General features: G+C 47.4%; 1 protein-coding gene across 6 annotated transcripts; it reads right to left on the bottom strand.

Annotated features, from left to right (window-relative positions):
• Positions 1 to 14: 14 nt before the first annotated feature.
• Positions 15 to 27,190, bottom strand: FBXO16 (F-box protein 16). Of its 6 annotated transcripts, none has more exons than XM_081001113.1 (10): positions 27,101 to 27,190; positions 22,795 to 22,897; positions 19,285 to 19,320; positions 17,252 to 17,458; positions 15,772 to 15,936; positions 13,688 to 13,923; positions 9,940 to 10,045; positions 9,358 to 9,402; positions 1,933 to 2,158; positions 15 to 1,032 (listed from the first exon to the last, which is right to left on the bottom strand). In XM_081001113.1, exons 2-10 carry the CDS (start codon positions 22,888 to 22,890, stop codon positions 920 to 922), a joined length of 1,230 nt encoding a protein of 409 aa, XP_080857239.1. In that variant the 5' UTR covers positions 22,891 to 22,897; positions 27,101 to 27,190; the 3' UTR covers positions 15 to 919. The 6 variants fall into 6 exon arrangements, with proteins under 6 accessions (XP_080857239.1, XP_080857238.1, XP_080857241.1 ...); XM_081001112.1 differs by having other exon boundaries at positions 27,014 to 27,146; XM_081001115.1 differs by having other exon boundaries at positions 9,358 to 9,399; positions 27,014 to 27,146.
• Between the last annotated feature and the right edge of the window lie 99 nt (positions 27,191 to 27,289).

Here is a 27,289-nt window from a genome sequence, read left to right as displayed (position 1 = left end):
AGTAACTTTGTAAGTCCCTTTGAATTTTTATTTTTTTAAAATAATATTTATTGCTTTTAAACCTTACAAAGAGAAGAGAAGAAAAGAAAAAAAGAAAAGAAGAAGAAAAGCAAAAGAGAAACAATACAATACAATATATAAACAATACAGAACGCAACATTAACATTAACACATTAAACAAAACAAAAGCAAAAACAATTCAAAAAACACACATCATACCATCTCAATATCCTCTCTTTCATTCCCTTGTTTCATCGACCTCCTCTCACCTCCCTTTTTTGTATTCCATTTCTATTAATTGTTTCAGCAAATCCTTTCCATCTTTCTCTATTTTCTGTCATGTAATTATCTTAACATATTTTAACCTTATTTTCCATTAATACTATAATACTTATTTATGCTTAATTCCTTAAAACATTTCTACTAAAGCCGTATAATTCCCTCCCAACATTTTTCTAACACTCATTAATTTTACATTATTTCCATATATAGATTTTAAACTTTTTCCAATATTCTTCCACCGTCTCTTCTCCCTGGTTGTAAGTCCCCTTGAATTCAGTGGGGCTTACTTCTGAGTAGATATGCATAGCACTGCACAGTTGCTGACCATCAATTCCACAACAACTCGATGAGGTAAACCACCACCTTTCCCAGCTTAGAAACTAAGGCTGAGAAATAGTGCCCTGTCCAAGGCCACATGCAAAGTTCCTATCTGAACAGTATTTTTTTTTTAAAAAAATCCAGGTTGTCCCAACAGTCCCTTGGTTAGTCATTGGTTATTCCACCATGGAAATGCAGACATGATAAATCCACATGATTCTTAATCCTCGTCCAAAGAGCCCCTTTTCAGAAAGCTGGGCTCATAGCTCTGGGAACACGATTGTAACCTGCAATGACATCTGTCTTTCCCTTGGGGAGATTAATTCAAGTGTGTTGCTTTGAAAAGTCTCTTTTCTCCACCCTCCTGTTCTGCATCAGATCCCGTGTCTGACGGGGGAAGTTCCCAGGGCTGGCTTTCAAAGAGTGGAGATGCTGGAACAGGTAGAGAAGATGAAGTAGTTAACGTCAACAGCGAGAAACTAAAAGGAAACGGCCCCTTGCAAAATTAAACCTGGCATTGACATTCTTTCAACATATCTGTATTGCAACGGAGGCTTGTCTTAAGATATGGGGATTGGGGGTGGGGACCTGGGTACATCCAGCAGTGCCTTCTCTCTCCCCAAACATGTTCAGATGATAGCAATAATAATAATAATAATAATAATGACTTTGTAATGTTTGCTAGTGTGCCAGAACATCAGCGATCTGCTCCAAAAGCACATAGCAGAATTTGGCTAGCCTGTTGCTCCAGCCTTTTAAACAAACCCTCTAACCTACGATACAAAAAGAGAAGGAAATATATTAGCCTTGTTTCTTACCAGCTACATTGGCTATCAGTAATAAGTTACTGATGCCAATGTAGCTGCCAAGTCTTGCTGTCGTTTTTAATTCCAATTCTGCTTTGCCTGTGGTTAAGACTGCAGCTTGTCACAGCTTTATTACTTCATCCAACTTGTGAGGGATGTAGTTTTGGGCACCTTTTTCATTGAAAAGCTCTCTTTAAAATCGCTTAGGCTTAGCTAGCGTTCTTGTCATGGCTGAATTTGTGCATGGTGAGAGTGATATTGAACTTTTGTCTACAATTTCAAAAACTCAGTAATAAATAATTATTAATTATTATTATTATTACTATTTTATTTTTATTATTTCCCGAGCCACTCTGGGTGGCTTCCAACAAAATATCAAAATACTGTAATACATCAAACATTAAAAGCTTCCCTAAACAGGGCTTTTATAATAATAAAACAACAAAATGGTGATGTGAGTGAAAAGGGGCTGAAATTTTCAATGCTCACCCCCCCCCCCTTACATGAAATGACCGGGTTTACTGACTTGGAGAGCTTCTGCTTGTCCGTGCAAAGGCCTTCTTCCCCTTCTCGCTCAGCTGTGGGACTGGACCCTGGGCAGGCGCCGGCCGTATCCCAGCGTTCCACTGGGCGCTCTGGGCAAGGATCTTGGCCATTGCTTTGGTGGCAGGATAGCCCGCAGGGTGGTAAGTAGCCCAGTTGGGGCGAGCGGGGGCTTTTGGCTGTGAGCCGAGGTCTGCAGAGAGGGACATCTGGGGAGCAAGGCAGAAAAAAAGCAAGAAATGTAGTTTCTTGTGGAGCTTGTGGACATCCGATGGAGGTGAATGATGAAAGATTCAAGGCAGGCAAAATAAAGTCATTCACACAGAAGTAGTTAAACTATGGGACTATGGGACTCGCTCCACCTACCGTATTTTTCACTCTATAGGACGCACCGGACGATAAGACGCACCTAGTTTGGGGGGGAGGAAACAAGAAGAAAAAAATTCTGAACCCCAGAAGCCAGAACAGCAAGAGGGACCTGGCTTCTGGGACTTGCTGTTCTGGCTTTGGGGACAGCCTTTGAAGCCTCCGCAGGGCAGTGGGGTGCCTTTGTTGGAATTCTGCCTGGGTCAGAGGAATGTGCCACAAGCGTAGGCACCGGCAGATATTCCTGTCGACCTCCCCGCGTCTCCCAACCTCTGCTGATAAGCAGGCGAGGTCCGGCGATTCTTCTCAGATGTATGAGAGGAACACACCGTTCTTCCTCTCTCCCCTTTGGTGTCCCCAGGGAGGGGAAAGAAGCAGACAGAAAACTATTTACATCATTTATTTCTGCCTCTTACATCAGTACAGAGAATCATGTCTGCACTCAACAACAGCTAGAAGAAACTCCTCCCAAGTACATCCAGTACGGGTCATATGACACACACACACACTGAGCTAACATCCGGTGCTCAGTACAGAATGGACTGCCCCTTTGTTCCCATGGCAACAGTCACAAACATCCTGTCTGGCTTTCCAGCCACAAGCAGCTGGCTGAGCTGCTAGAGCCTTTGCTTGCTGCAGCATTGGTGCTTTATGGTAACATACTCCCCCTAAAGTATCAATGTGTGCTGCGAGCAAAGCGTCATCCAGAGAAGAAAACAAACAGTTGTTATATTTATAACATTCCCCTGTTGTTTCAGTTCCACCCTTGGAACTACCCGCCACTGGTTTAACCAATGTACCTCTCTGGTTGTGTGACTTCGCATTACCTCGGTTAACAACTCTCTGTTGTGCCTTTGTCTCTGACTCAGACACAGCTTCAATCTGTCCTTGGTCGTTTACAATAGCAACATATGCAAGGTTAGCAAACTCCTTTGAATACCTCTTGGGTGGTACACCCTTCGTTGCTCTCTCAGACCTACGTATGAGGTTCTGATCCTCTGAGCCCACTGGTTCAACCTTTGGACTCTCTGGAGAACCAGTACTAAGCTTAATCAATGGTTCATCCTCCTCTTCTGAGGGTCTAGTCATTATGTGAGATTTCCTCTCAATGACTGTGACAACTGAGCTGTCTGAGCTATCGCTGTCATCATCAGTACTACTGAACTCAATAAGATCAAACTCATCATCATCATTATCATCAGAATTGCCACCTGTGGGAAATGTTTGTACTATCCGCTCTTGCTTTGGAGCACTCTCTAGGAACTTTGTGAGAATCACCTGACCAGATTCAGACAAAATTACTCTGTAGAGACCCTTTTCATAACCCACAAAAATGCCTCTGGCATTCTTTACTCCACCTGGAGCTTCTGTTCTCACTTGAGACCCGAAAACCTTAAAGTAGGCAACAGAAGGTTTTCTATTGAACAGCTTCTCAAAAGGAGAACATCCCAACTCTGTTGAGACTTTTCTCAACCACACATGAAGATAGGACGCTAGCGATTCGGCCCAATATTCATGTGGCAAATGTGAACTCAGCAATTGCGCATTCATCCCCTTTTGCAATTCTTTGTTCACCCTCACACAGACCCCCCTGTTCCACGCTTCTTGCGAAACTGCCACTTTGTGGTCTATCCCTTTTCCATCCAGGAACTTCTGAAACTTCTGTAACAGAAAAACTTGTTTGTCATCTGTGAAAAGACAATCAATGTTAGCATCATGCATACTTTTAACCTTGTCACAAAACTCCTGAAACTTTTCTAAAGTTTCTTGCGGTTTCTCCATCATATAAACCCAAGAATAATTAGTGAAACAATCCACACACAAAAGGTAATATCGTGCACCGCCTCTAGATGGTTCTAGAGGACCAATCACATCAGCATACACCCGCTGAAATGCTCTGTCGACCTTTTTCGTCACCTTCCTGGTGCTCACACTGGTCACGCCTGCAAGAGAGATTTCGTTAGAATCATCAGAAGAATTACATTTCATGTAATCACTTTGATCAAAAGTCAACAAATACAGTCCATCTTTCTCTTTGGCAGTAAGAAACAGTTCTCCATCTTTGTAGATCTTGCAGCTTTTAGCATCATAGGACAGTTTCAGTCCTTTCTTTGCAATCTGCGACACGCTCAGCAGATTAAATCTCAGTTCTGGAACCAGGTAAACATCATTTATAGTCAAGTTCAGACTCTCAAGATACACAGTCCCAATTCCAGTCGCTTCCAACTCTTGACCGTTGGCCTGTTTCACAGTGAAGCTTTGCTTCTTCAACGTCGAAAACAGTCCTCTGTGCGGGCACATATGAACCGTGGCGCCCGTGTCAATTATGAACGAGTTCCCAACATCTGGCGTGGTTCCTTTCGCCATCATAGCCTTTGCAGGTTTCACCTGGCACTTGGTTCGGCTTTTGCCTGACGCCTGAGGCTTCGTAGAGCTGCTCTTTGCTCCTCTTGACTGGCGCGGCTTCTTACAGTTTCGCTGTAGATGCCCAGTCTGTCCACAATTGTAGCATCGGACAGCACTCAATGCTACTCCATGCTTCCCAGTAGCATCATCAGTGGGGGAATTAGAACTCTGTTCTTCCCTCCCCCTGTCTTTTTCTTCCAGTGCAGCAAGTCTGTCGTGTTCATTCAGGACCACAGCACAAACTCTCTCCGCGGTCAGCTGCGCGGCCGGTAGGGAACCAAGCTGACTGGCAACAACCTTGTAGGTGCGGCTAAGGCTGTTTATCATCATGAAGCAAAACACTTCCTCCTGAAGACGGAAATTGCGTTCCACCATCTGTTGACGCAGAAACTTCATTTCTGTCAGGTGCGCTTGAACATCTCCATCAGGCGCAAGTCTCAGATTGGTTAATTTCTCAAAATACAGCAACGCTGAAGAACCTGCATCTCTCTGATGCGTTGTACGCAGCGTGTCCCATACCTCTTTCGCATTTTCTAAATGCTGAACATGCACCAACTGATCATCTGAGACACACAGAATTATAGCAGTCCTGGCCCTTACATTCCGTGACTCCCAACCTCTGGTTGGTGCTGCAGGGATGGGGTTTTCAATTACATCAAAAAGCCTCTGATTCTGCAGCAGGGCCTTCATCTTTACAGACCAAGATGAATAATTGTCATTGGATAAGGAAGGAGGGCAAGGCAAACCTCCCCCTTTCTTGGCATCCATCTTGAAGCCAAGCCTCTAGCTCAGACTGTCAAACAAACTGTAAAATCCAACAGTTGTTTTTTTCTTTCTCACGCAGGAAACTGCAAAGTGTTTACGCTCTTTGCACCTGGCAGCTAAACTCAGGCTGCTATTGAAAAGTCCCTTCCAAGAGCTCGTAAACCTTGTAGCCAAAACATTCTCTGATTTTGTTTCGCTTTCCCAGGCTTACACTCACAGTCCAGCCCCTTTGCCAGTAACTTTCCGTTACCTAGCAACAATGCATTTCAATAGGACTTCTTATCTACCACAAAAATTTGTGGAATGCAGGCCTTTTCTCCCGGAGCTGTACTTTTCCAAAACGCAGCTCCCCGTGAACCAGTGAATTAATCAGACTGCGTTCACACTTTTAGCCCGAAATGCAGCATACCTTGAACTTTGTTGCTCTGGAAAACACCTCTTCTTTCCATCAGCTGTCTGTGGAGCCTCTGGCCTCTATCAGACGCTTCTCTTCCTCCTTGGAGCAGAGGAGGACAATCCACCAGCCTCTCATACAGATGTCCGATGAATCGCAACCATCCGAAGGCTGCCACTGTTGGAATTCTGCCTGGGTCAGAGGAATGTGCCACAAGCGTAGGCACCGGCAGATATTCCTGTCGACCTCCCCGCGTCTCCCAACCTCTGCTGATAAGCAGGCGAGGTCCGGCGATTCTTCTCAGATGTATGAGAGGAACACACCGTTCTTCCTCTCTCCCCTTTGGTGTCCCCAGGGAGGGGAAAGAAGCAGACAGAAAACTATTTACATCATTTATTTCTGCCTCTTACATCAGTACAGAGAATCATGTCTGCACTCAACAACAGCTAGAAGAAACTCCTCCTAAGTACATCCAGTACGGGTCATATGACACACACACACACTGAGCTAACATCCGGTGCTCAGTACAGAATGGACTGCCCCTTTGTTCCCATGGCAACAGTCACAAACATCCTGTCTGGCTTTCCAGCCACAAGCAGCTGGCTGAGCTGCTAGAGCCTTTGCTTGCTGCAGCATTGGTGCTTTATGGTAACAGCCTTCACCCCGCTGCTCTGTGGAGGCTTTGCGCAGCTAGCCCCAAGTGCTCTGTCTCCCTGTTCTGGCTTTGGGCTTAGCCGCGCAGCCTGCATTCGCACACACATTTTCCCTTACTTTTTAGAAGGGAAAAAGTGTGTCCTATAGAGCGAAAATTACGGTAGATGGTTTAGACAAAATGATGGAGGAGAGGGCCTTTGATGGCTCCAAACCATGATGGCTATGCTCTGCCTTCAGAGTTTGAGGCAGCAACACTTCTGAATACCAGTGACTGGAAACTGGAGGAGGAGTGAGTTGCTCTTGTGCTTGGATCCTTTCCCACAGGCAAGGAGTTGGCTACTGTGAGAACAGGAGTGCTCTGATGGTGTTTCCTGCTTGGCAGGGGGTTGGACTCGATGGCCCTTGTGGTCTCTTCCAACTCTATGATTCTATGATTCTAGGGCGCTTAACTAGATGGTCCAGCAGGCTTTTCTCATGCTCTTATGAGATTTAGAGGGATACGAATCTCCTGCGCTTTTGAATCTGTCAGCAGAACCAGGAATTGGGATCACAGTCCCTGACCTAAAACCACACACACACATGACTTGAATCATAACTTGAGTCACCACCCAAACTTTGCTGTTCTCTAAATTCTGAGCAGGTAGGTAGGAAGACAAAGGCCACAGTCCTACACACAGATACTTGGGGAAAGTCCATGAAACTCCAATGGGAGACTCATTTCAGGTAAGGATCTTTCGTTCTGTTGGGTTTATGTAATTACAGTCAAACCTCAGTTTTCGAATGTCTTGGCTTCCGAGTGCCGAAAACCCAGAAGTGAATGCTTCCGTTTTCGAACGTGCCTCGGAAACCAAACGGCTCCCAATTTTCTCAATTTTCCCCATTGAACTTGCTGACAGCCCTTTGATCCTCGGTTTTCGAACGTTTCGGAAATTGAACGGACTTCTGGAATGGATTACGGTTCCGCTGTACTTTTTTGGCAAATTATTTATTACCTGCATTGTGATAAAGCTCCCAGGGTGGCATTCAATTAGGAGAATTCAAACAAAGAAATAAAATACAACAAATTGCACTTATAAAAGCACATAGAAAGCAGCAACATGGATTGACAACGACTAAAAGCAGTATATGAGATGATGGCATGTCTGGGTGGTTTTGTTTTGTTTTAACAAAAAAGTATTTGCCTGGTATCAAGGAGATAACAGAGGAGGCACCAGGCAGGCTTCTCTGGGGAGGAGAATTCAAACACAGGACACCCCAATCCCAAAGGCAGGCGGAATCAAGTAGCCTTTTGGTTTTAGTTGCAGAAACTGAGTTTCTTTAGGAAAGGAGCAGTGTGTGAGCAGGCCTGCCAGCCAGCTGGGACACACACACACACACACACACACACACACACACACACACACTGGCCAGCTCTTTCAGCTGCCTTGGGTTAGCGGCAAGTGAAAAATTTTAGAGCTATTTTCTTGCCACAGCTAAGCAATAAATAACATACCTGGAAGTGAGAGGGTGAGGACTTTTTACCCTGGAAAAAGGATTAGGGGTTGCATTTTAACCAAGCCCTACTCAAGAGTAGACCCAATGAAAGCATGTGGGGGATATTTTTGCATGCCAGAGCACTTTCATGGTGTGCTGAGCCCACACTCGAAATCCAAACGGAGCGATAACTATTCCTTTTCTCTTTAACATAGAAAAACAGCTCTTCAAACTTACTCAAAAATAAGTTCCGCTATGTCTATTTCCAGAACTTACAGGCAGCTTAATAATAAACATTTTCTGAAGTGATGTACAACAAATAGAAAAATATGAACAGTAAAATACGAATACTGTTTAAAAAGTAATAGAACATTGGGATGCCTGTTCAAAAATATGGCTAGGTCACTAACACAGAAATGACTTGGGAAAATAAGGAAGTACCGTATTTTAACATGCGTTTAAAAATCAAAATGGAGAACTGCTCCAGATCACGGCTCTGGCCTGGGAGCACATGGCATCACCAGAAAGGCTTCATCAGATGACCACAATGACCTTGTAGGTCTATAAGGGACCAGCTCCCACCCTGGTCCATGTTAATGGGCCACTGCCAGGAAGCCAAATCCAGTGCGTTGTCTCTCCCCCAACCCAGGAACTTACTCCCAGGAAGTGTGCATAAGAGTACAGCTTCAATCTGTTTGTTTAATCTCTTGTTTAGGGTGTTGGGAAAAGCCAGGCGCAATAAAACACGTACTCAGAAATCCATTCAGGCAATAAAGGCAGATAAGGGCACAGCAGTCAACACTTCAACTGCTGAGCGTAAAAAAAAATTGTTTATTGGCTACAGTCTCCAAAATTAAAACTGAAGAAGAAAGTCTGGTCCCTCTGGCATGTGAAGGAGCACTGTTGCTCAAGGCAGTAGTAGGTCCTCTATTTATGCAAAACTTCCATTAAAATCAAGCTTCTGCACAAAGAGCAACAAACTCTTTGTTTTTTTAGAACAAGCCAAGCCATAATCATGAATCTTTAAATGCTACCTTCACATAATTTTTTTAAAAGGGTGTGTTTGAAGAGAGTAATACTTGCATTTCTCATTTTGCTAGCATCCGAATTATGAGACCGGGACGGGAGACGCAGACAGTGGGTGAAAGGCAGACATTCATTTTAAGCGGCTTAAAAAGAAGCAACGTAATGATTGGCAGGGATCAACCTAAACAGAAGCAGGTGAGCATGCAAGGGCTTAAAATGTCAGGGTCGCGGATGCCGTGTGACGGGACAGGCAGGGTCAGAGTCTCCCACCCCACCAGGAATGAGTGCAGCACACAAAGCAAGGCTTTGACAGGCTCCGTATACCTGATTCCTGCACTCCTGGGTCCTTGTCAGCTCAGCCCCAGGCTGCTGGAGGACAAGGAAGCAAAGCATGTTGAGTCACAAAGTCCTTCCCAAAGGGGCAGACATATGCAGCCGAAGACGCTCAGTCTGCAGTCGGATGCACCCTCGAGGCAAGCAAGGGAGCTCCACGGAGCTCAAACGCAGCGACCCACCTAAATAACCGCTAGGAAGCTGCCTTGGACCAGGTCGGGACACTATTGTGTGTTCTGACTGGTGGCGCCTCTTAGAGGAGAAAGACCAGAGACTTAACCTGGCACCTTCCGCATGCAAAGTGTGAGTTCTGCATCAAGGTTGCACAGCGGGACTGCAGAAGCACAAGGGCAACAACCATAACTGATGCTCCAAGACTGAACGCCAGCTTTGCTCAAGTTGCAGCCCTTAAGTGGTGGACTTAGGTAGCTAAGGACTCAAAAGGCGACGCAAGGCAGTGGGGCTTTGGGGAGGGGGCCACCACCATCAAGGCTGCTCCCTTCCTCACCAAAGGCATCGCACCTCACCAAGTTTGCTGCTTAGCCCAGAAGGCTGACCATTGGGGGTACTTGCCAGGGACTTTGCTTTTCGGAGTTTGTACGATGCACTGCTTGGTCTCCTTTTCTTCTGGAAGGCCGACTGGCTGAGGTCTGGGGTGAGCCCTCCTCCTTTCTTCCTACTGCAACAACAACAACAACAACAACAACAACAATAATAATAATAATAATAATAATAATAATAATAATAAATTATTTATATTCCGCCCTCCCCAGCCGAAGCCAGGCTCAGAGCGGCTAACAACAATAAATGTAACATAGCATTCTAAAATCAATTCAAAATCAAATTAATGGCAACCATTGGGCTAGAGTTCTGTGAGGATTACCAAAGGAGGGGGTCAGACTGTGCCTTGGCCAAAGGCCTGGTGGAACAGCTCTGTCTTTCAGGCCCAGGAGAAAGATGTCAAGTCCCGCAGGGCCCTAGTCTATTGTGACAGAGCGAATGGGGGGGAAAGATGTATTAAACAAAGTTAAAAGGATTTCCCAGGACAGGGCAGGGAGAGGCAAATCCTTTTTTGAAACACAAAAAAATGTATGGGCCTGAAGCTTGTTCTGCCACCTCTCATTTCAGAGACTGGAGCTGCAACCCTAAGCACAGCTACCTGGGAGTGAGTCTGAAGTCCCAGGCTCCCGATACAAGAGTGGCCTGGACTCAGAAGAATATATTTCTGAATCAATATGCATGATTGTGCTTCAGTGGGGCTAGTGCCCAGATATGCAGATATTTCAGCACTCAAAGAACCACAGGACTGTTGAGTTGGGAACCCAAGGGCCATCTAGTCCAACCCCCTGCAATGCAGGAATCACAGCTAAATCACTCAAAGGTTTCTGTAGATTTGCATCAGTGTTTCTCAAACTTTTGGACTACAACCCCCCAGCATCCCTAGCTAGCAGGACCAGTGGTCAGGGATGATGGGGGTTGTAGTCCAACCACAGCTGGAGACCCAAGTTTGAGAAACACTGATTTACATGAAAGCCACTATGGTATCATGGCTAGAGTGTTGGGCTAGAGCCAGGGAGAGGTGGGTTCGATTCTCCTTTCTGCCACCAAATTCAGTGGGTGACCTCGGGTCAGTAGCTCTCTTAGCCTAACGTATCTCACAGGCAGGTTTTTGTGACAAAAAGTGTGAGAGGGAGAACTGCAGACACTACCCTAAGATTCCCGGAGGAAGAGTAAGCTAATTCTACTCAGGCAGCTCCCTACACGCATCACATCAGTCTTGTGAAAAGTGAATGTCTTTCTGCCTGGGATCTGATCTGTGCTCCTGGCAACAGGTTACTTTCCCAGAACAAGAAGGCAGAAAAATGCTTGGCACTGTCATCTGCTCTTGTGAAAAATAATCTTCCTCCCTTCAGCCCACAAAACTCGCCCCCACGCCTCTCTAATGCAGCTCTGGGCTATGTTTGGTGGGCTGGGTTTTGAAAGACGTTCTGTTATTAAGGAAGAAACTGGGACTACTGAACACGTAGACTGCAGGATAGTTGGCATGTGTGTCAGATCTTTTCTCAAGACTTTATGCCAAGAGTAAGAGCAACAACTGTACATCCTACCACTGAAGAAGCAACGCGTTTAAACTAAGGGTGGACATATTTACTGTAACTGCAAGAAAGCATCCTGATCTAGATTACAAGAGCAATGAGAAAAGAACCAAGCATCTAAAGATGTTGTGGAGGTGTAAGGTGTTAAGAAGACTTCTCCGGGGGACTGTCATGGAACAGGGTATGGTTGCAGCAGATGAACCTATTAAGTAGCTTTATACCAAGTCAAGTAACCTTGGTCAACGGAGCTCAGTACTGTCTAAACTGACTGGGAACGGCTTCCCTAGGTCTTAAGAAGAGGGAGAAAGCTTTCCCCCATGATCTGCTTTCTTGGCATTATGCCTCTGAACACCTGTTGATGGGTATCCCAGAGGGGCAGAGTGCTGTTGCACCCAGGCCCACCTTGCGGGTTTCCCACAATGGGCATCCGGGTGGCCACTGTGAGAAAAGGATACTCAGCTTGATGGACCATTGGCCTGATCCAATAGGAGCATCTTATGTTCTTACATTCTTAGCAAGGATTGAACGCGGAGCCTTTTGCATGCAAAATAATGCATTCTATCATTAGAAGCAAGCTACCTCTACCTCTCTCATTCACTGGATCATCACCTTGTCATGGTGAGTGGGCTTGCATGTCCCTATGACCTTGTGAGCGAAGCCACCGGGAGTCTCGTACTCCCAGCAGGGTCACCCAAGGCGGTAAGGTCAAAGGGAAGGAGCTAGACAAAGAATGATCCAAGAAGTCCTCAATGGCAGAACAGGCGGATGATAACAAGTGGTATGTTACAACGGCTGTGAAGGTGGATGAAGGTTACCAAAGGTGTCATGGGCTTTGAAGACACTCGAACTCAGGACGCAAGGAGGAAACATGCTAAGAGGAAGGCACACTTGGCAAACCCTCACTGTGATCAACTCCTGCTCAGAAACCAATGTCCCCACTGTGGAAGGACATGTGGATCCAGAATTGGCCTCCACAGTCACTTACGGACTCATTGTCAAAACCGTGTTTATGAAAGACAAACTCAGCTACGAGGGATCACCAGAGAAAGAGAGAAAGAAAGGAAAGACCTCTACTTCTGGAAGCGGATGGTAAGGAACAGAATGTTTAACCAGCATTCTGTGTGCCGCCGAGATGCTACTTCAAATATCCAAACACAGAAATACCGTATTTTTCGCTCCATAGGGCGCACCAGATCATAGGGCGCACCTAGTTTTTAGGGGGGGGGATAAAGAAAAAAAATTATTTCCACCCCCCAGCCCCCAGAACAGGTCCAGGAGCGGCGGCAAGATTGCGTGCAACCTCGCTGCCGCTCCCGGAGCTTGCGGGGCTGGGGAAGCCCAAGCTTCCCCCGACCCCAGCCCCCAGAACAGGCTGCTATCCGCAAGCCTTCGGAGCCCGGCGGGAACTCCCACCATGCTCAGGCTTGCAGATAGCTGCCTGAAGCCTGGAGAGTGAGAGGGATCGGTGCGCACCGACCCCTCTCGCTCTCCAGGCTTCAGTGAAAGCCTGCATTCGCTCCATAGGACGCACACACATTTCCCCTTCATTTTTGGAGGGGGAAAAGTGCGTCCTATAGAGCGAAAAATACGGTAGTTGAAGGGATGGCATTCCAAAGAGAATTTGAGCTGGCAATCCAGTCATTGTAGAATGGTTTTTGGACCATACCCAGGCCTACTGCATTTCATCTGGGCTGGAAATAATTTGGAAGGAGAGGCTTAGCAGGTCTTGGGGACACCCCTGGGCTGTTCTACACCTTGTTTCACACACATTGTTGACCCTTTCCCACACTGGGCACCAAGGGCATGTACAGAGAAGGCTAAAGTTGCCTGGGGTTTCTCCTTCGTCTTCTGACATGCTCTGCACATGCCTAAAATGGACAGCAGAACCAACCCCACCATCAACTCCAGAATTCTGCTGGGGTGGGATCAATCCATTCTGGGCTTGGTCCAAACTTTATGGAGCAGAACCAAGAAGCCCTATTAATTTCCTACCTGACTGAAATCGGAATCCATCTTGGATGCACCATTAATTAGGAAGAGATTCACAAAGAGGCTTTAAACTTGCAGACTCAGCTCTCCCCTACAAAAATTAGAAAACTTGAGGACAATTTCTCCTGAATATGGCAGGATTGTCACCTACCCCAGGGGGAGAGGGAGCAGCTGAACATCAAATTAGTTTTGTTTGAGAGAGAAAAGAAGACGACAGACATGAGGGTGTGCCTTACGCCTGCCTCGCTTGCTCGATGGGATCAAAGTTGTCCAGGTAATTGAATCTGACGGTGTCTGTAGGATGCTTATCTGAAGAACGCCAGGGAGGGAGATCTTGCTTCTCCTTGCTCATCTTCTTTCCGAGAGGAGATGCTGAATGGAGGACTGACGGTGACAGGGACTGTTTCACCTCCAGACCCTCTTTCGTTATAGGCTGGACATCGACCACCACAAAGTCCTCTTTCGGAGGGGTCTAAAGGGATGGAAAACAAGTAGGCAAAATCAGTTGTGTGCTATTGGGGAGGAGGGAAGCCCTAGGATATTATTACAGTCAAACCTCGGTTGTCGAACGTAATACGTTCCGGAAGCCCGTTTGGCTTCCAAAATGTTCGACAACCGAGGCACGGCTTCTGAGTGGTTGCAGGAGTTTCCTGAACTCAAGCGGAAGCCGCTTTGGACATCCAGCTTCCGAAAAATGTTTGAAAACTGGAGCATTCACTTCCGGGTCTTTGGCGTTCGGTAACCAAGGTTTGAGTGTATTATTATTTACCTTCCTAGGCCACCCTTCATCTGAGGCTCATGGGGCGGTTTGCAATATAAAGAAACAAAAACACATACCATAGTAACAAACAAAAACAATACCCCTACCCCAATGTAAAAGGCTGTGGATTGTTTAATTCATGGGTAGGCAGACTAAGGCCTGGGGGCAGGATGCAGCCCAATCGCCTTCTAAATCCGGCCCATGGACGGTCCGGGAATCAGCGTGTTTTTACATGAGTAGAATGTGTCCTTTTATTTAAAATGCATCTCTGGGTTATTTGTGGGGTATAGGAATTCGTTCATCCCCCCCCCAATATAGTCCGGCCCCCCACAAGGTCTGAGGGACAGTGGACCGGCCCCCTGCTGGGAAAGTTTGCTAACCTCTGGAGTTAGCTAAAAGTCTAGTTAAAATGTATTTGCCTCGCACCTAAACATGTGTAACGATGGCGCCAGGCAAGCTTCCCTAGGGGGAGCATACTACAAGCGGGGAGTCACTGCAGAAAATGCCCATTCTTGTGTTGTCGCTCTCCAGACCTCATGCGGAGGAGGCACACAAAGAAGGGCCTCAGGTGAGTCTTTGAGGTATTACGGTGCTGAGCCGTTTAAGACTTCATAGGTCAAAATCGGCACTTTGAATTGGGCCCAGAAACCAATTGACACATTTCAGCAATAGGCGACAGAAGTTAGGCTATCTCTGCCCAGATAGGTATGCTGCTGTCAGGTGTGCATGTAGGAGCCAGGCCCTGTGACCAATAGGACTTTGTAGGACAGGGGCCTTCCTAAGTTTGTTCTGAAGAGGCAAGGCGCAGCCACATAGGTGAGGCCAATTGGTAACTCACAGCACTTGGTGGCAAGAGCTGGGAAGGGATATAAGGTCAGCATTTTCCTTCGGCTCTTTGCCACAGCAACACGTTCCCTGCCTTGCTGCGTTTGACTCCTTGCTTCTTGATCCTTGGACCCTTGACTTCGTGATCCTTGGCTTCTTGACTCCCGCCTCTCTGACCCTCGGACTCTTGGCTTCCTGACTCCTGGCTTCTGGACTCCCGTTCCTGCTCCCACCCCCCGCCATCTTGCCCCCAGTCCCGACGTCCCCAGCCGGGACTTCGATCGCCCGTGAACCAGACCGTGACAGCAGCCGGGACTTCACGCCTCCAAGGCCACCTGAGCCTCAAGCCTCTTTTCATCACAGGCCACTACTGAGCTGGAAAACTGGAGGAGTGGCTTAAGAACATGAGAAGAGTCCGCTGGATCAGACCCATGGCCCATCTGCATCCTCTTCTCACAGCGGCCTTTATCTGGACTCTTTGAAGGTACGTATCAGAAGGAAGGCATGTGTGCACTAGGCTGTTAGGGGATCTAGGTACCTCAACTCACACTTTCAGGGAAAGCCCATGGTACATTTCTACTGGGACTGTTCCACTTCAGAATGCAGGTCCGTTTACAAGGCTAAATGTCAAAAAGTTCCTGCATAGGGAAAAGGCAGCACACCCAAGATGAGGCTAAACTAGAGGTTTCAGCTCAGCTCCAAAAACCATTTGCCTCTCAAGGATTGCAGAGGTACCTTAGGGCTGGTGACCCAGAACTCATTCACCACCTCAATGTAGTGTCTCTTCCAGATTCCTTGCTCAAACGGGGTTGGAGAGAAATTGAGATACCACCCAAAGCGCAGACATTTTGGCATCCAGAGCTGATCTAGTTCTGCCAAGTTCTTCCAGTGCCAGCTCACCTGAGAATGAAAAAGGCGCCATTATTATTGTTCTGAGGGACCTATCGGGGCAAAAATCAGAAACAGAGGAGGACACATAATCCAGACACAAAAACTATTTCAATATCTTCAGAAAGCAACAGAGTTCTTTTTTTTAAAAAAGTGAGTTGGCAACTGCAGTTTTTCCTTGTCTAACCCAGATGGAGGCCTGGTTCATGCATGCAGGAGTGGAGTTGAATTTCAAACAGGTATATCCCTCAGGCATGTGCTTTCCCTCATTTGAATGGGCAAAACTGCAACTCCAACTGCTGTGCTTCTGCTGCTCAAAAGAGGGAGGCTGGCACTACAGGAAGAGGAACAACTGCATGTTGCTGGGCCGCTTTTCTGGTTCATATACTGCATCAACAGACCACTGCTGGAGTTCTGTGTCCAGTCCTGGACGCCACCATTTAAGGAGGATATTGACAAGCTGGAAGGTGTGCAGAGGAGGGTGACCAAAATGATCAAGGGTCTGGAAGCCAAATGAAATATACTCTGAGTCCTGTAGCGATTTCATGCTCTTTATTGCAGCTTGTAAAACAGTGATTGGATTTCCCCCAAAACCTCAGGCTTTTATATACATTATTTACACAATGAGTCCCATCTGATTCTGATTCCCTCCTGGAGCCTGATTGGTCTTTTCCTGCAAGCCAATCAGTTGTTGCATTCTAGGATCCTACTTGCCTATTGTTCTAGGATCCAAGCTTAGTAAAAGGTAAAGGGACACCTGACCGTTTGTTTCACACACACATTTGAACCGCCGACCTTCTGATCGGCAAGTCCTAGGCTCTGTGGTTTAACCCACAGCGCTACCTGCGTCCCACCAAACCTAATGAGGAGCACTTGAAGGAGCTGGGTACGTTTAGCCTGAGGAGATTGAGAGGTGATATGATAGCCATCTTCAAATATCAAAAGGACAGTCCCATGGAAGATGGAGCAAGAGTGTTTTCTCCTGCATCAGAGGGCAGTACTCGAACCCATGGCTTCAAGTTACAAGAAATGAGATTCCAACTAAACATCAGGAAGGATTTCTGAAGGGGAGAGCTGTTCAACAGTGAAATGGTCTCCCTCAGGAGGTGGTGGATTCTCCTTCCCTGGAGGTTTCTAGGCAGAGGTTGGATGGCCATCTGTCATGGGTGCTTTAACTGAGATTCCTGCATCTCGGGGGGGGTTGGGCTGGATGACCCTCGGGGTCCCATTCTATGATTCTACACTCTATGATTATAGGCTAAACATATCCAGCACCTTAAACTTTGTTATCTCTCCTCTGCATCCTTCCCAACACACTGAGCTTTACCTGAGCACATCGGGAGAGACTACGAGGGTCCAGGAAAGAAAAGATGTAGAGGGACAAAACCCTGGGGAGCTTGGTGGTGAAATCCAGGGCCTCCACTGGAACTCGAGCCTGCAGCTGCTTGACGCAGAACCTGAGCTGCAAAAGGGAGCAGCGCTCTAGGAAGTCCAGCAGGACTCTTCGCCTCTGGTTGTCTGTCCATTTGTCAAACTGCGGAGGAGGGAAGGGAGAAAAGGTGAGTTGAGGGTTTTGTGGCACCTAGACACGGCGCCACAGAAGTGACTTTCCCACCATGCAGCACTTTGCAAACACATGGACCACAAGACCATATTGCACTTCATCTTTGTGATGAGGACGCCCCAACCCCCAGGTATTTGTTAGAATTCCTGCTCCGTGATTGCAGTCATGGGATTGTTGTCTATCACATGACGGTATATGTTTTGACTCCACAGAGTGGGAAGTGACGGAGACAGGATGTTTGTGTTACTGTGTTTTGTGAAGTGGGACTATTGTCCTTTGTTCATTTTCTCTTTGCTGTCTGATGCTAGAGAGAGAGGGAGCCATGTTGCAGTGCTCTGTGCATGTTTATATGTAAATAAAGTAGATTAGCCAAAATGCTGAGTTGCTGGGGTTCTGTCACGCGATGATACGTGAACTCTGGGAATCCCTAAGTGTGCAGGTGTCTGTTGGCATCAGTCGCTGTGATGTTTGGGCAGAAGAAAGCTTTTGAAGCTCCCGAACGACTGATCAGGAGGGAGAGAACATGCCAGTCGGGCATGTGTCTCTGCTAGGGTTCTACTCGAGTGTAAGCTGAACTCCTGCCAGTATTCTGTGTTTTGGCTGCTAAAAAGCACAGGAACGGTTGGCTCTGGTCCATCTTCTAGACCAGTGTCCTGCCTCCATTAGGGAGTGGTCTCCAGCATGGCTTGAAAGGGGTAAATGACCCTTCTGCCTGATAAGGAAAGACATTCTACTGCATCTGTTCAGAGACAGAGATCTGCTCCATTCAAGTAGCAGAGTTAACAACTATTGATAGATACTGTATAAGACACTGTGGGTTAAACCACAGAGCCTAGAACTTGCCGATCAGAAGGTCGGCGGTTCGAATCCCCGCGATGGGGTGAGCTCCCGTTGTTCGGTCCCTGTTCCTGCCAACCTAGCAGTTCGAAAGCACGTCAAAGTGCAAGTAGATAAATAGGTACCGCTCCGGCAGGAAGGTAAACGGCGTTTCGGTGCGCTGCTCTGGTTCTCCAGAAGCGGCTTAGTCATGCTGGCCACATGACCCGGAAGCTGTATGCCGGCTCCCTCGGCCAATAAAGCGAGATGAGTGCCGCAACCCCAGAGTCGGCCACGACAGGACCTAACGGTTAGGGGTCCCTTTACCTTACCTATAATTATAATAATAATTTTATCATTTGTACCCCGCCCATCTGACTGGTTTGCCCCAGCCACTCTTTGAGACTTCCAACAAATATACAAGCCTTCTCCAACCAGGTGCCCTCCAGATGTTTTGGACTTTGGCACCCACCTTCTCCAGCCAGCACAGCCATCTAGCACTGACAGGAGCAGTCATCCAAAACATCTGGAAAGCACCAGGTTGGAGAAGGGTGACATAAATAGCTTGCTTGCTGGATCCCAGGTCCAACTATTGCAAATCCTGTTTCCAGCAGCGGTCAGTGGCCTCTGGGGATCTGGCAGAAAGGACGTGATGTCATCACTAGGGGACACGACCACACATGGGGCAAACCATCCTTTTTGGAAAGAGGCACATACCTGACATACTCTGAGACAAAACATACTCTCTAAACGGATTAATTGCATGCAGACTTCCACCATTTTCCCCCCTTACATTTTCAACTACAAGTTTTTAAAAATCCAAACATTGCATGGAGGGCAGTGCCTTCATAACCCTCACAATGACTGCGTACATTACACAAGGTTGACTCTGTGCTTACATGTCCTACTACAGCCTGATCACCTCAAAATAAGCCGTGAAGCACATGGGATTTGTGGATGAGGGAAGAAAATGTCATTACCCATTTCCCCAACAGATTTCTTCTTTCTTCAAATACCTTAAAAACATTTAAATAAAACACAGTTCAGTACAGAGTGAACACAGGACTGAACGAGAAATGAGCAATCAAACCATTAGGCATGACCCAATATATGACTCCCCAGACTACTAAAGGGCATGAGTGACTTAAGAAGAAATTCTAACTTAGAAGTTCTGAAAACAGTCATATTCCCTGGGGGTGGGGGGGGGCGGTATGTTCTGGGGCTGGCACATGTGTATACTCAAACTACCTCCTTAGAACTGCCCCACACTTAAATAAGTAAATAAATTTTTATTTATATCCCGCCCTTCCCGGTTCAAAAACCAGGCTCAGGGCAGCTAACAACAAATTTAAAACCCTTTAAAACACTTAATTATAAAAGCAGAATAAAATACAGTATAAAAACATGAATAACAATAAAAATCAAAAATCAATTAGATAATCCCCAGGGCTAGCTGACTGAATTGGTCCTACTTGGGCCAACGAGGAGGCCAGGGGAGAATTAGCTGTGGGGTCTCAGAGCAGGTAATCATAAAAGGGGAGGGGGAGGGAAGAGAAGGGAAGGGAAATAAAAGATCAGGCTGAATTCAAATTAAAGGCCAGGCGGAATAGCTCTGTCTTACAGGGCCTGCGGAAGGAGGTTAAATCCTGAAGGGCCCTAGTCTCATGGGACAGAGCATTCCACCAGGTCAGAGCCATCGCTGAAAAGGCCCTGGCCCTGGTGGAGGATAGTCTGACTTCCTTAGGGCCCGGGACCTCTAAACTATGGTTATTCACTTGGCTATCCTTGCCTTCTGGAGCTTGCGCCCTGCATGGGTCTTACCCCCCAAGCAAGGCAGAGAGTTTTTAAGCTCTCTGCCATGCTTACTGGCCTCTGCCATGCTTACTCACAGAGCCATCCAAGATCGCGCAAGAGCCTCCAAGAACTCAGCAAGGAGGCAGAGAGCTTTAAAGCTATTTCCACACTGGGAAAACCCTGCGCTAAAAGAGCTTTTAAGCTCCCTGCCTTCTGTGCATTTAATTTGTGTGATTTCAACCGGCTAGCCGCCAAGCCCGTAAAGTTAAAATCACATCACTCACAACTTAGACGCAAGGCCTTGTTTGAAGGGCCACCTGCACCCATTATCAACTGGTCTAGAACTTGAAACTAAACTCAGGGGACCTGCCTGTGGCCCCTTCACTGAGATCCAAGAGACTGGCTGGCACAAGGGAGAGGGCCAGTTGGGAGTTGCTCCCTGCTTGTACAGCTCCTCCCTAGAGTATTCCCTATTTTAATGTCTTTAGTATGTAGCGTTTTAACTGCTGCTGATTAAATGTTGTTTTATTTTTCAATCCCTTTCTTAATGGCCCCTGGCATGGAATTTGACATTTTCACAGCTGCCGCACACTGGGTCAGCACCTTCATCAAGCTACAAGCCCAAGGTCTCGTTTTGGGTCAGATGCTACCAGTTCAGACCCCATGAACTGTGAAATTAAGATTTTCTTGTCTTGACATGAATCACTTTACACTTGTTTACACTGAATTGCATTTGCCACTTTGCCATCCGTTTGGAGAGATCCTTTGGAGCTCATCATCATCTCTCTCTGTTTTAAACAACTCTAAATAGTTTAGTATTGTCAGTAAACTTGGCCACTTCACTGGTCACCCCCAGATTGTTTATGGACAAGTTAAAAAGCATAGGTCCTACCACAGTGATACCTTGGTTTTAAAGAGTCTTGGAAGCCAAGCGTTTCGGTTTTTGAATGCTGAAAACCCGGAATTGCTTCCGTGTTCGAACACGCCTCGGAAGTCAAACAGCTGCATGTTTTTCTTTTTTCTCCATGTACTTTGCTGACCGCCCTTTGCGCCTCAGTTGTCGAACGTTTCGGAAGTCGAATGGTCTTCCAGAACAGATTACGTTCAACAAGCAAGGTACCAATGTACCAACCTTGTGGGGGACTCTGCTTTTTGTGTCTCTACATCAGGAGAACTGTCTGTTCATTCCTACTCCCTGCTCCCTGCTACTTAACCAGTGTGGATCCACAAGAGGACGTTGCCTCTTATTTGACTGACTGACTTCAGGCATCAGGCCTGTTGGCAGACCAACTCTGTGTTACAAAGATGTGTGCAGTTGTGACATGAAGGCTGGCGACATCAATCCTGCCATGTGGGAATCTATAGCTGTCAACATTTTCCCTTTTTAAAGGGAAATTCCCTTATTCTGAACAGGATTCCTCGCAAGAAAAGGGAAAAGTTGACAGCTATGGGGAATCCCCAGCAGACAGTCACAGTGCCTGGAGGCAGATAGTCAGGTTATGCATCCATACCAGTGACCAGAGGAGGAAAGACCGCTGGGAGGAGAAGAAGCGCCATATTACTTATTACTGCAGCATCTGCGACAGCACAACCAGACACCTTCATCTGCCTCTGCTGCAACAAAGCATATCTTTCCCAAATTTGTCTCTACAGCCACAGCAAGCGCTGTAATTCTCCAACAGTTTGACTTCGCCCTCTGCATTGTCTCCTGAGACAGATAGGTGCAACAATCTCACTTAGGAGTCTTTGGTGAGGTACTAGGATTCAGTAGCAATTAGCGTTCAGAAGCACACTCCCTCGGAATATGGAGGTCCCACTGTGGCCAACATCTTAGACAGCAACATCAAGACAGCATATTAAAAAGCAGAGACAGCATCTTAAAAAGCAGGTTTCCCACAGGCATCTGATTGGCCATCGTGAGAACAGGATGCTGAGCTAGATGGGCCACTGGCCGGATCCAGCAGGCTCTTCTAACATTCTTATGTTCTATCCTTGCTCACTTTGTTGTTTCCGAGGTGTCTACACATATATGGTTGGCTTCATTTAAGATGAAACAAGAAGCACCTGCCCGTGCCAACCCTTTGGTGGGGGTGTTTCATTATTGTCACAAGGAAATGCTAAACAGATATGGGATCACATTTTGGTTCAGGGGCCTAAAGGGGGAGGACAGAAGAGCTGCTTGCATTAGTGAGCCTTATAGGCTTTGATCACAAAAACATACAATGTTTGCTTTCCAAGCTCTTATGCGTCCACCTTAGCCGCCTCTTGACACGCTCCATTAGAAAACAAAGCATGTATTTGTTAATCCCTTTTGAAATCATCAGACGCCAGTGTGACCATCCCAACGCTTTCCCCCCTCATAATAGCCCTGTTCAGGGAAGTTTTTAACGTGTGACATTTTAATGTATTTTTAATCTTTGTTGAAAGCCACCCAGAGTGGCTGGAGAAACCTAGCCAGATGGGCGGGGTACAAATAATAAATTATTATTATTATTATTATTATTATTATTATTATTATTATTCTGAGTATTCAAGTACTGCCAGGTTAGAGGAGGGTCAAGGCTGGCCAACTGAGGGCTTAGCTGCTTTTTATGGAGAATTTGTTGTTACTGCTCACCCAAAGGTCCCCTCTGATTGTGTCTCCAACGTAATGTCTGGGGGAAGGCCCATACTTAAATTGACTGAATGGTACTCACCTTGTCATTCATCAACTGGTGATTCAGGGGTGTCCATGTGCTCATCTTGGTTTGCATCTTCGGGCCATCCAGGTTCCTGGGAGGTGCAAATGCCATTGCTTTCCTGAAGGAAGACGCAAAACAATTATTTGAGGCGTTTCTGCAAATGCTAGAGCTGTGTACAAAGGCAAAAGTACTACTGCCCCAGACTTGGCTCTTCGGCCAATCCCACTGATATTAGAAACACAAACATTATTTTTACAGTTGTGCTTTTTCTGAACACAGAGCAGCCTTGGCCAACCCAATGCCCTTCCAGGTGTTTTGGACCGTAATTCCCATCAGCCCCAGCAGAGCATAGCCATGCTCCAATCAGCAGCATCATGCTAGCTTGGACTGATGGGAGATGTAGTCCAAAGTATCTGGAGGGCACTAGATTGAGGAAGGCCAGGCTATGACTATTCAAAATTGTGAGGCACAGTATGACACAGTTGGACTTGCTGGTCTCAAAGGATGTGATTGTTCAGCGCAGGCAACAAATGTGGTTCATGCCAGAGACCGTGACTAAATCACAGTGTGGTGTCAGAATGCCCACACTAGGGTGGCACCCTGCATCATTTGTTGTGGGTTCTTTTGGCCTCACCCACCACCCAATGAGTAAGCTATACTATTGCTAAATAAGAGGGTGCAGGGTGCCAGGGTTGACTCAATGTTTTTTCAGAGGCACTGCTTGCCTATGGCAAAAGACTTAGATTCATAGTATGTCCCAATTCCTAACAAATCCTGTGAAAGGAAAGGCAGCAGAACAGGCCAGCTGTTAACTCAAAAGCCATAATTTGATAATGTTTAAGAAAGATTAATGCACTGTAATGCTCATATCATATTAGCTAAGGGCATTAGACTGATTTCCTGGATTGTGTTAATCCCGGTTTAACCCTGCAAAAATGCTAAACCAAAGGCCGTCAACAAAAGCAGGCCTGTTTTGTGAATGCCTTGTGTCAACATTACTAGGAATATAAATTCAATTAGGTATTGTCTGGTAAAGCTTTTTTATGTCACTCACTCATTCACACCCACACACTTAGCCTAGAGACCACAATCCATTACATGTTGACTTGATCATGGTGTTGAATTTTCCTTCTCTAGGGAGGGGGAAATGCTGCATCTCAGATTACAGAAATGTTAACTCAACGGAAATTAATAAAAACACATGTCTAGAGCACCTGTGCACCGGGACTTGAAACTAAGGTCACCTATAAAGCTACCGTACTCTTGGCAGTTGCCCTGCAACCTATGGAAGCCTCTTCCACTAGACATTTATGAGTATATTCAGTAAGAATATAAGGAGAAATAATAATAATAATTTATTTATACCCCACCCATCTCGCTGGGCTTCCCCAGTCACTCTGGGCGGCTTCCAACAAAATATTAAAATACAGTAATGCATCAAACATTAAAAGCTTCCCTAAACAGGGCTGCCTTCAGATGTCTTCTAAAAGTCTGGTAGTTGTTGTTCTCTTTGACATCTGGTGGGAGGGTGTTCCACAGGGCGGGTGCCAATACCGAGAAGGCCTCTGCCTGGTTCCCTGTAACTTGGCTTCTCGCAGGGAGGGAACTGCCAGAAAGCCCTCGGTGCTGGACCTCAGTGTATGGGCAGAACGATGGGGGTGAAGATGCTCCTTCAGATATACTGCACCGAGGCCATTTAGGGCTTTAAAGGTCAGCACTTTGAATTGTGCTCGGAAACGTGCTGGGAGCCAATGTAGGTCTTTCAAGACCAGTGTTATGTGGTCTCGGCGGCCGCTCCCAGTCACCAGTCTAGCTGCCGCAATCTGGATTAATTGTAGTTTCCGAGTCACCTTCAAAGGTAGCCCCAGTAGAGCGCACTGCAGTAGTCCAAGCGGGAGATAACCAGAGCAAGCACCACTCTGGCAAGACAGTCCGCAGGCAGGGAGGGTCTCATCCTGCGTACCAGATGGAGCTGGTAGACAGCTGCCCTGGACACAGAATTGACCTGCGCCTCCATGGACAGCTGTGAGTCCAAAATGACTCCCAGGCTGCGCACCTGGTCCTTCAGGGGCACAGTTACCCCATTCAGGACCAGGGAGTTCTCCACACCCGCCCGCCTCCTGTCCCCCAAAAACAGTACTTCTGTGTTCTCAGAAAGTTCTGGATCAGGCCAGCGGCTCACCCAATCCGGCATCCCCTTTTCACAGTAGCCAATCAGATGCTTGTGGAAAACCTGCAAGGATTTGAGCACAAGAACAACTCTACCTTCCTGTGGTTTCCAGGAACTGGTATTCAGAAACATTGAACAGCCGTCCTGGTTAGTAGCCATCGAGAGCCCTTTCCGCCATTAATTTGTCTGCAATATTCTTTTTTTAACCCCCACACTTGGCTCAGTGGCCACATTCCTTCTGTTGGGGTATTGGTGGGGAAACTTTAAATTACTGGATTCTAAATGTTAAGTGGCTGGAAATTAATCAAGGGACCTGTCTGGACTGCAGCACCTGTACAGGCACCAGGTAAAAGGTAAAGGTAAGGGATGCAGGTGGCGTTGTGGTCTAAACCACTGAGCCTCTTGGGCTTGCCGATCGGAAGGTTGGCGGTTCGAATCCACACAACGGGGTGAGCTCCTGTTGTTCTGTCCTAGCTCCTGCCTACCTAGCAGTTTGAAAGCAAGCCAGTGCAAGTAGATAAATAGGTACCGCTATGGCGGGAAGGTAAACGGCGTTTCTGTGCGCTCTGGTTTCCGTCACGGTGTCCCATTGCGCCAGAAGCGGTTTAGTCCTGCGGGCCACAAGACCCAGAAAACTGTCTGTGGACAAACGCCATTCCCACGGCCTGAAAACGAGATGAGTGCTGCAACCCCATAGTCACCTTTGACTGGACCATCCAGGGGTCCTTTACCTTTTACCTTTTACAGGCACCAGGTTTGGGCACTAAGGGTGCCTAAAGAGCTTCTCCAACTCTTGGCAGTTGCTCGGCAGCTTGTGGAAGCCTCTTCCACTAGTCATCCATGAGCATTTTCAGTGGGTCTGCCATGTTCTTTTTAAAATCCATTTTAGGAGGTGGTACTTCATTCTAGGGGACGAGGGTGGCGCTGTGGGTAAAACCTCAGCGCCTAGGGCTTGCCGATCGCATGGTTGGCGGTTTGAATCCCCGCGGCGGGGTGAGCTCCCGTTTTTCGGTCCCAGCTCCTGCCCACCTAGCAGTTCAAAAACACCCCTAAGTGCAAATAGATAAATAGGAACCGCTTCCTAGCGGGAAGGTAAACGGCGTTTTCGTGTGCTGCGCTGGTGCCGGCTCGCCAGAGCAGCTTCGTCACGCTGACCACGTTACCCGGAAGTGTCTCCAGACAGCGCTGGCCCCCGGCCTCTTAAGTGAGATGGGCGCACAACCCCAGAGTCGGACATGACTGGCCCGTACAGGCAGGGGTACCTTTACCTTTACCTTACTTCATTCTAATGGGACGTGGGTGGCGCTGTGGGTTAAACCACATAGCCTAGAACTTGCCGATCAGAAGGTCGGTGGTTCGAAAGCATGTCAAAGTGCAAGTAGATAAATAGGTACCACTCCGGCGGGAAGATAAACGGCGTTTCTGTGTGCTGCTCTGGTTCGCCAGAAGCGGCTTCGTCCTGCTGGCCACATGACTGACCAATAAAGCGAGATGAGCGCCGCAACCCCAGAATCGGCCACGACTGGACCTAATGGTCAGGGGTCCCTTTACCTTTACTTCATTCTAGGAAAGTCGCAGGTGTGTCATATTCATATACATATATATACAAACACACACAAAATCACACACACATACAGAGAGAGGGGGGGGGGATAGCTAGGCCATAGAGGGAGAAAGGCAGCATTTGAATGCAATAAATAAATTCAAAATTTCCTTTCCAATAGCTGCCTGACAGAAATGCCAAAAATGAAACGGCATGCGCATTTCCAAGTCCCCCAAAGCTGCTTCTTCAAGCCAGCTTGACAAGGGCCTCGAAAAGCCTGAGCGCTATTGGGCCCGTGAATTAAAATGATTATTATTACTATTGTTATCACCAATGGCGCCTGCTAGTCGCTTTACCTTGCCCAGGAGCCACCCCGAAGCTCCTCGCAGCCAACGAAGGCACCTCCCTGCCTGCCCCTCCTTGCCGGGCCTCAAGGGCCGCAGCGACACGCGCACACGCATTCACACGTGCCTTTCCCCCCCCCCCACTCCCGACCCGCGTGCGGCGCGCAGGCCCCTCACCTGAACTCTCGCCGCTTCTCTCCGCCCACCTTGCCCCCCCCCCAGCCGGCGCTCTCGACACGTGTCTGCCCGCTTGCTTCTTCCCACCTGAGGCGATGCGAGTTGACAAGGCCGCCGCCGCCTCCTGCGAGTCGGTCCCGTTCGCCATGGAAACCGTTGCCTGGCGGCGGCGGCGCCGGCGGCGGCCTATCAGAAGCCGCCGTCCCGCTCTGGCGTTCACCTTCTACCTAGCAACCGGGCGGGGGTGGTGTCGGAGGCTGGGGCGCAATTGGCTGG

Source organism: Podarcis pityusensis (genome assembly GCF_964106645.2).
Source record: "Podarcis pityusensis genome assembly, chromosome: 3".
Taxonomy (NCBI): domain Eukaryota; kingdom Metazoa; phylum Chordata; class Lepidosauria; order Squamata; family Lacertidae; genus Podarcis; species Podarcis pityusensis.
Note: the sequence above shows the minus strand (reverse complement) of the source record. Positions and strands in the feature narration are given on the sequence as shown.

Excerpts from the sequence above, each read along its gene's own strand:
- FBXO16 (XM_081001113.1), bottom strand. The coding sequence starts at position 22,890 with ATGGCATTTGCACCTCCCAGGAACCTGGATGGCCCGAAGATGCAAACC. Across the intron at positions 13,924-15,771 it reads TCTGGGTCACCAGCCCTAAG|ACCCCTCCGAAAGAGGACTT; the intron begins GTACCTCTGCAA and ends CCATCCCTTTAG. Across the intron at positions 10,046-13,687 it reads ATCGAGCAAGCGAGGCAGGC|TAGGAAGAAAGGAGGAGGGC; the intron begins GTAAGGCACACC and ends TTGTTGTTGCAG.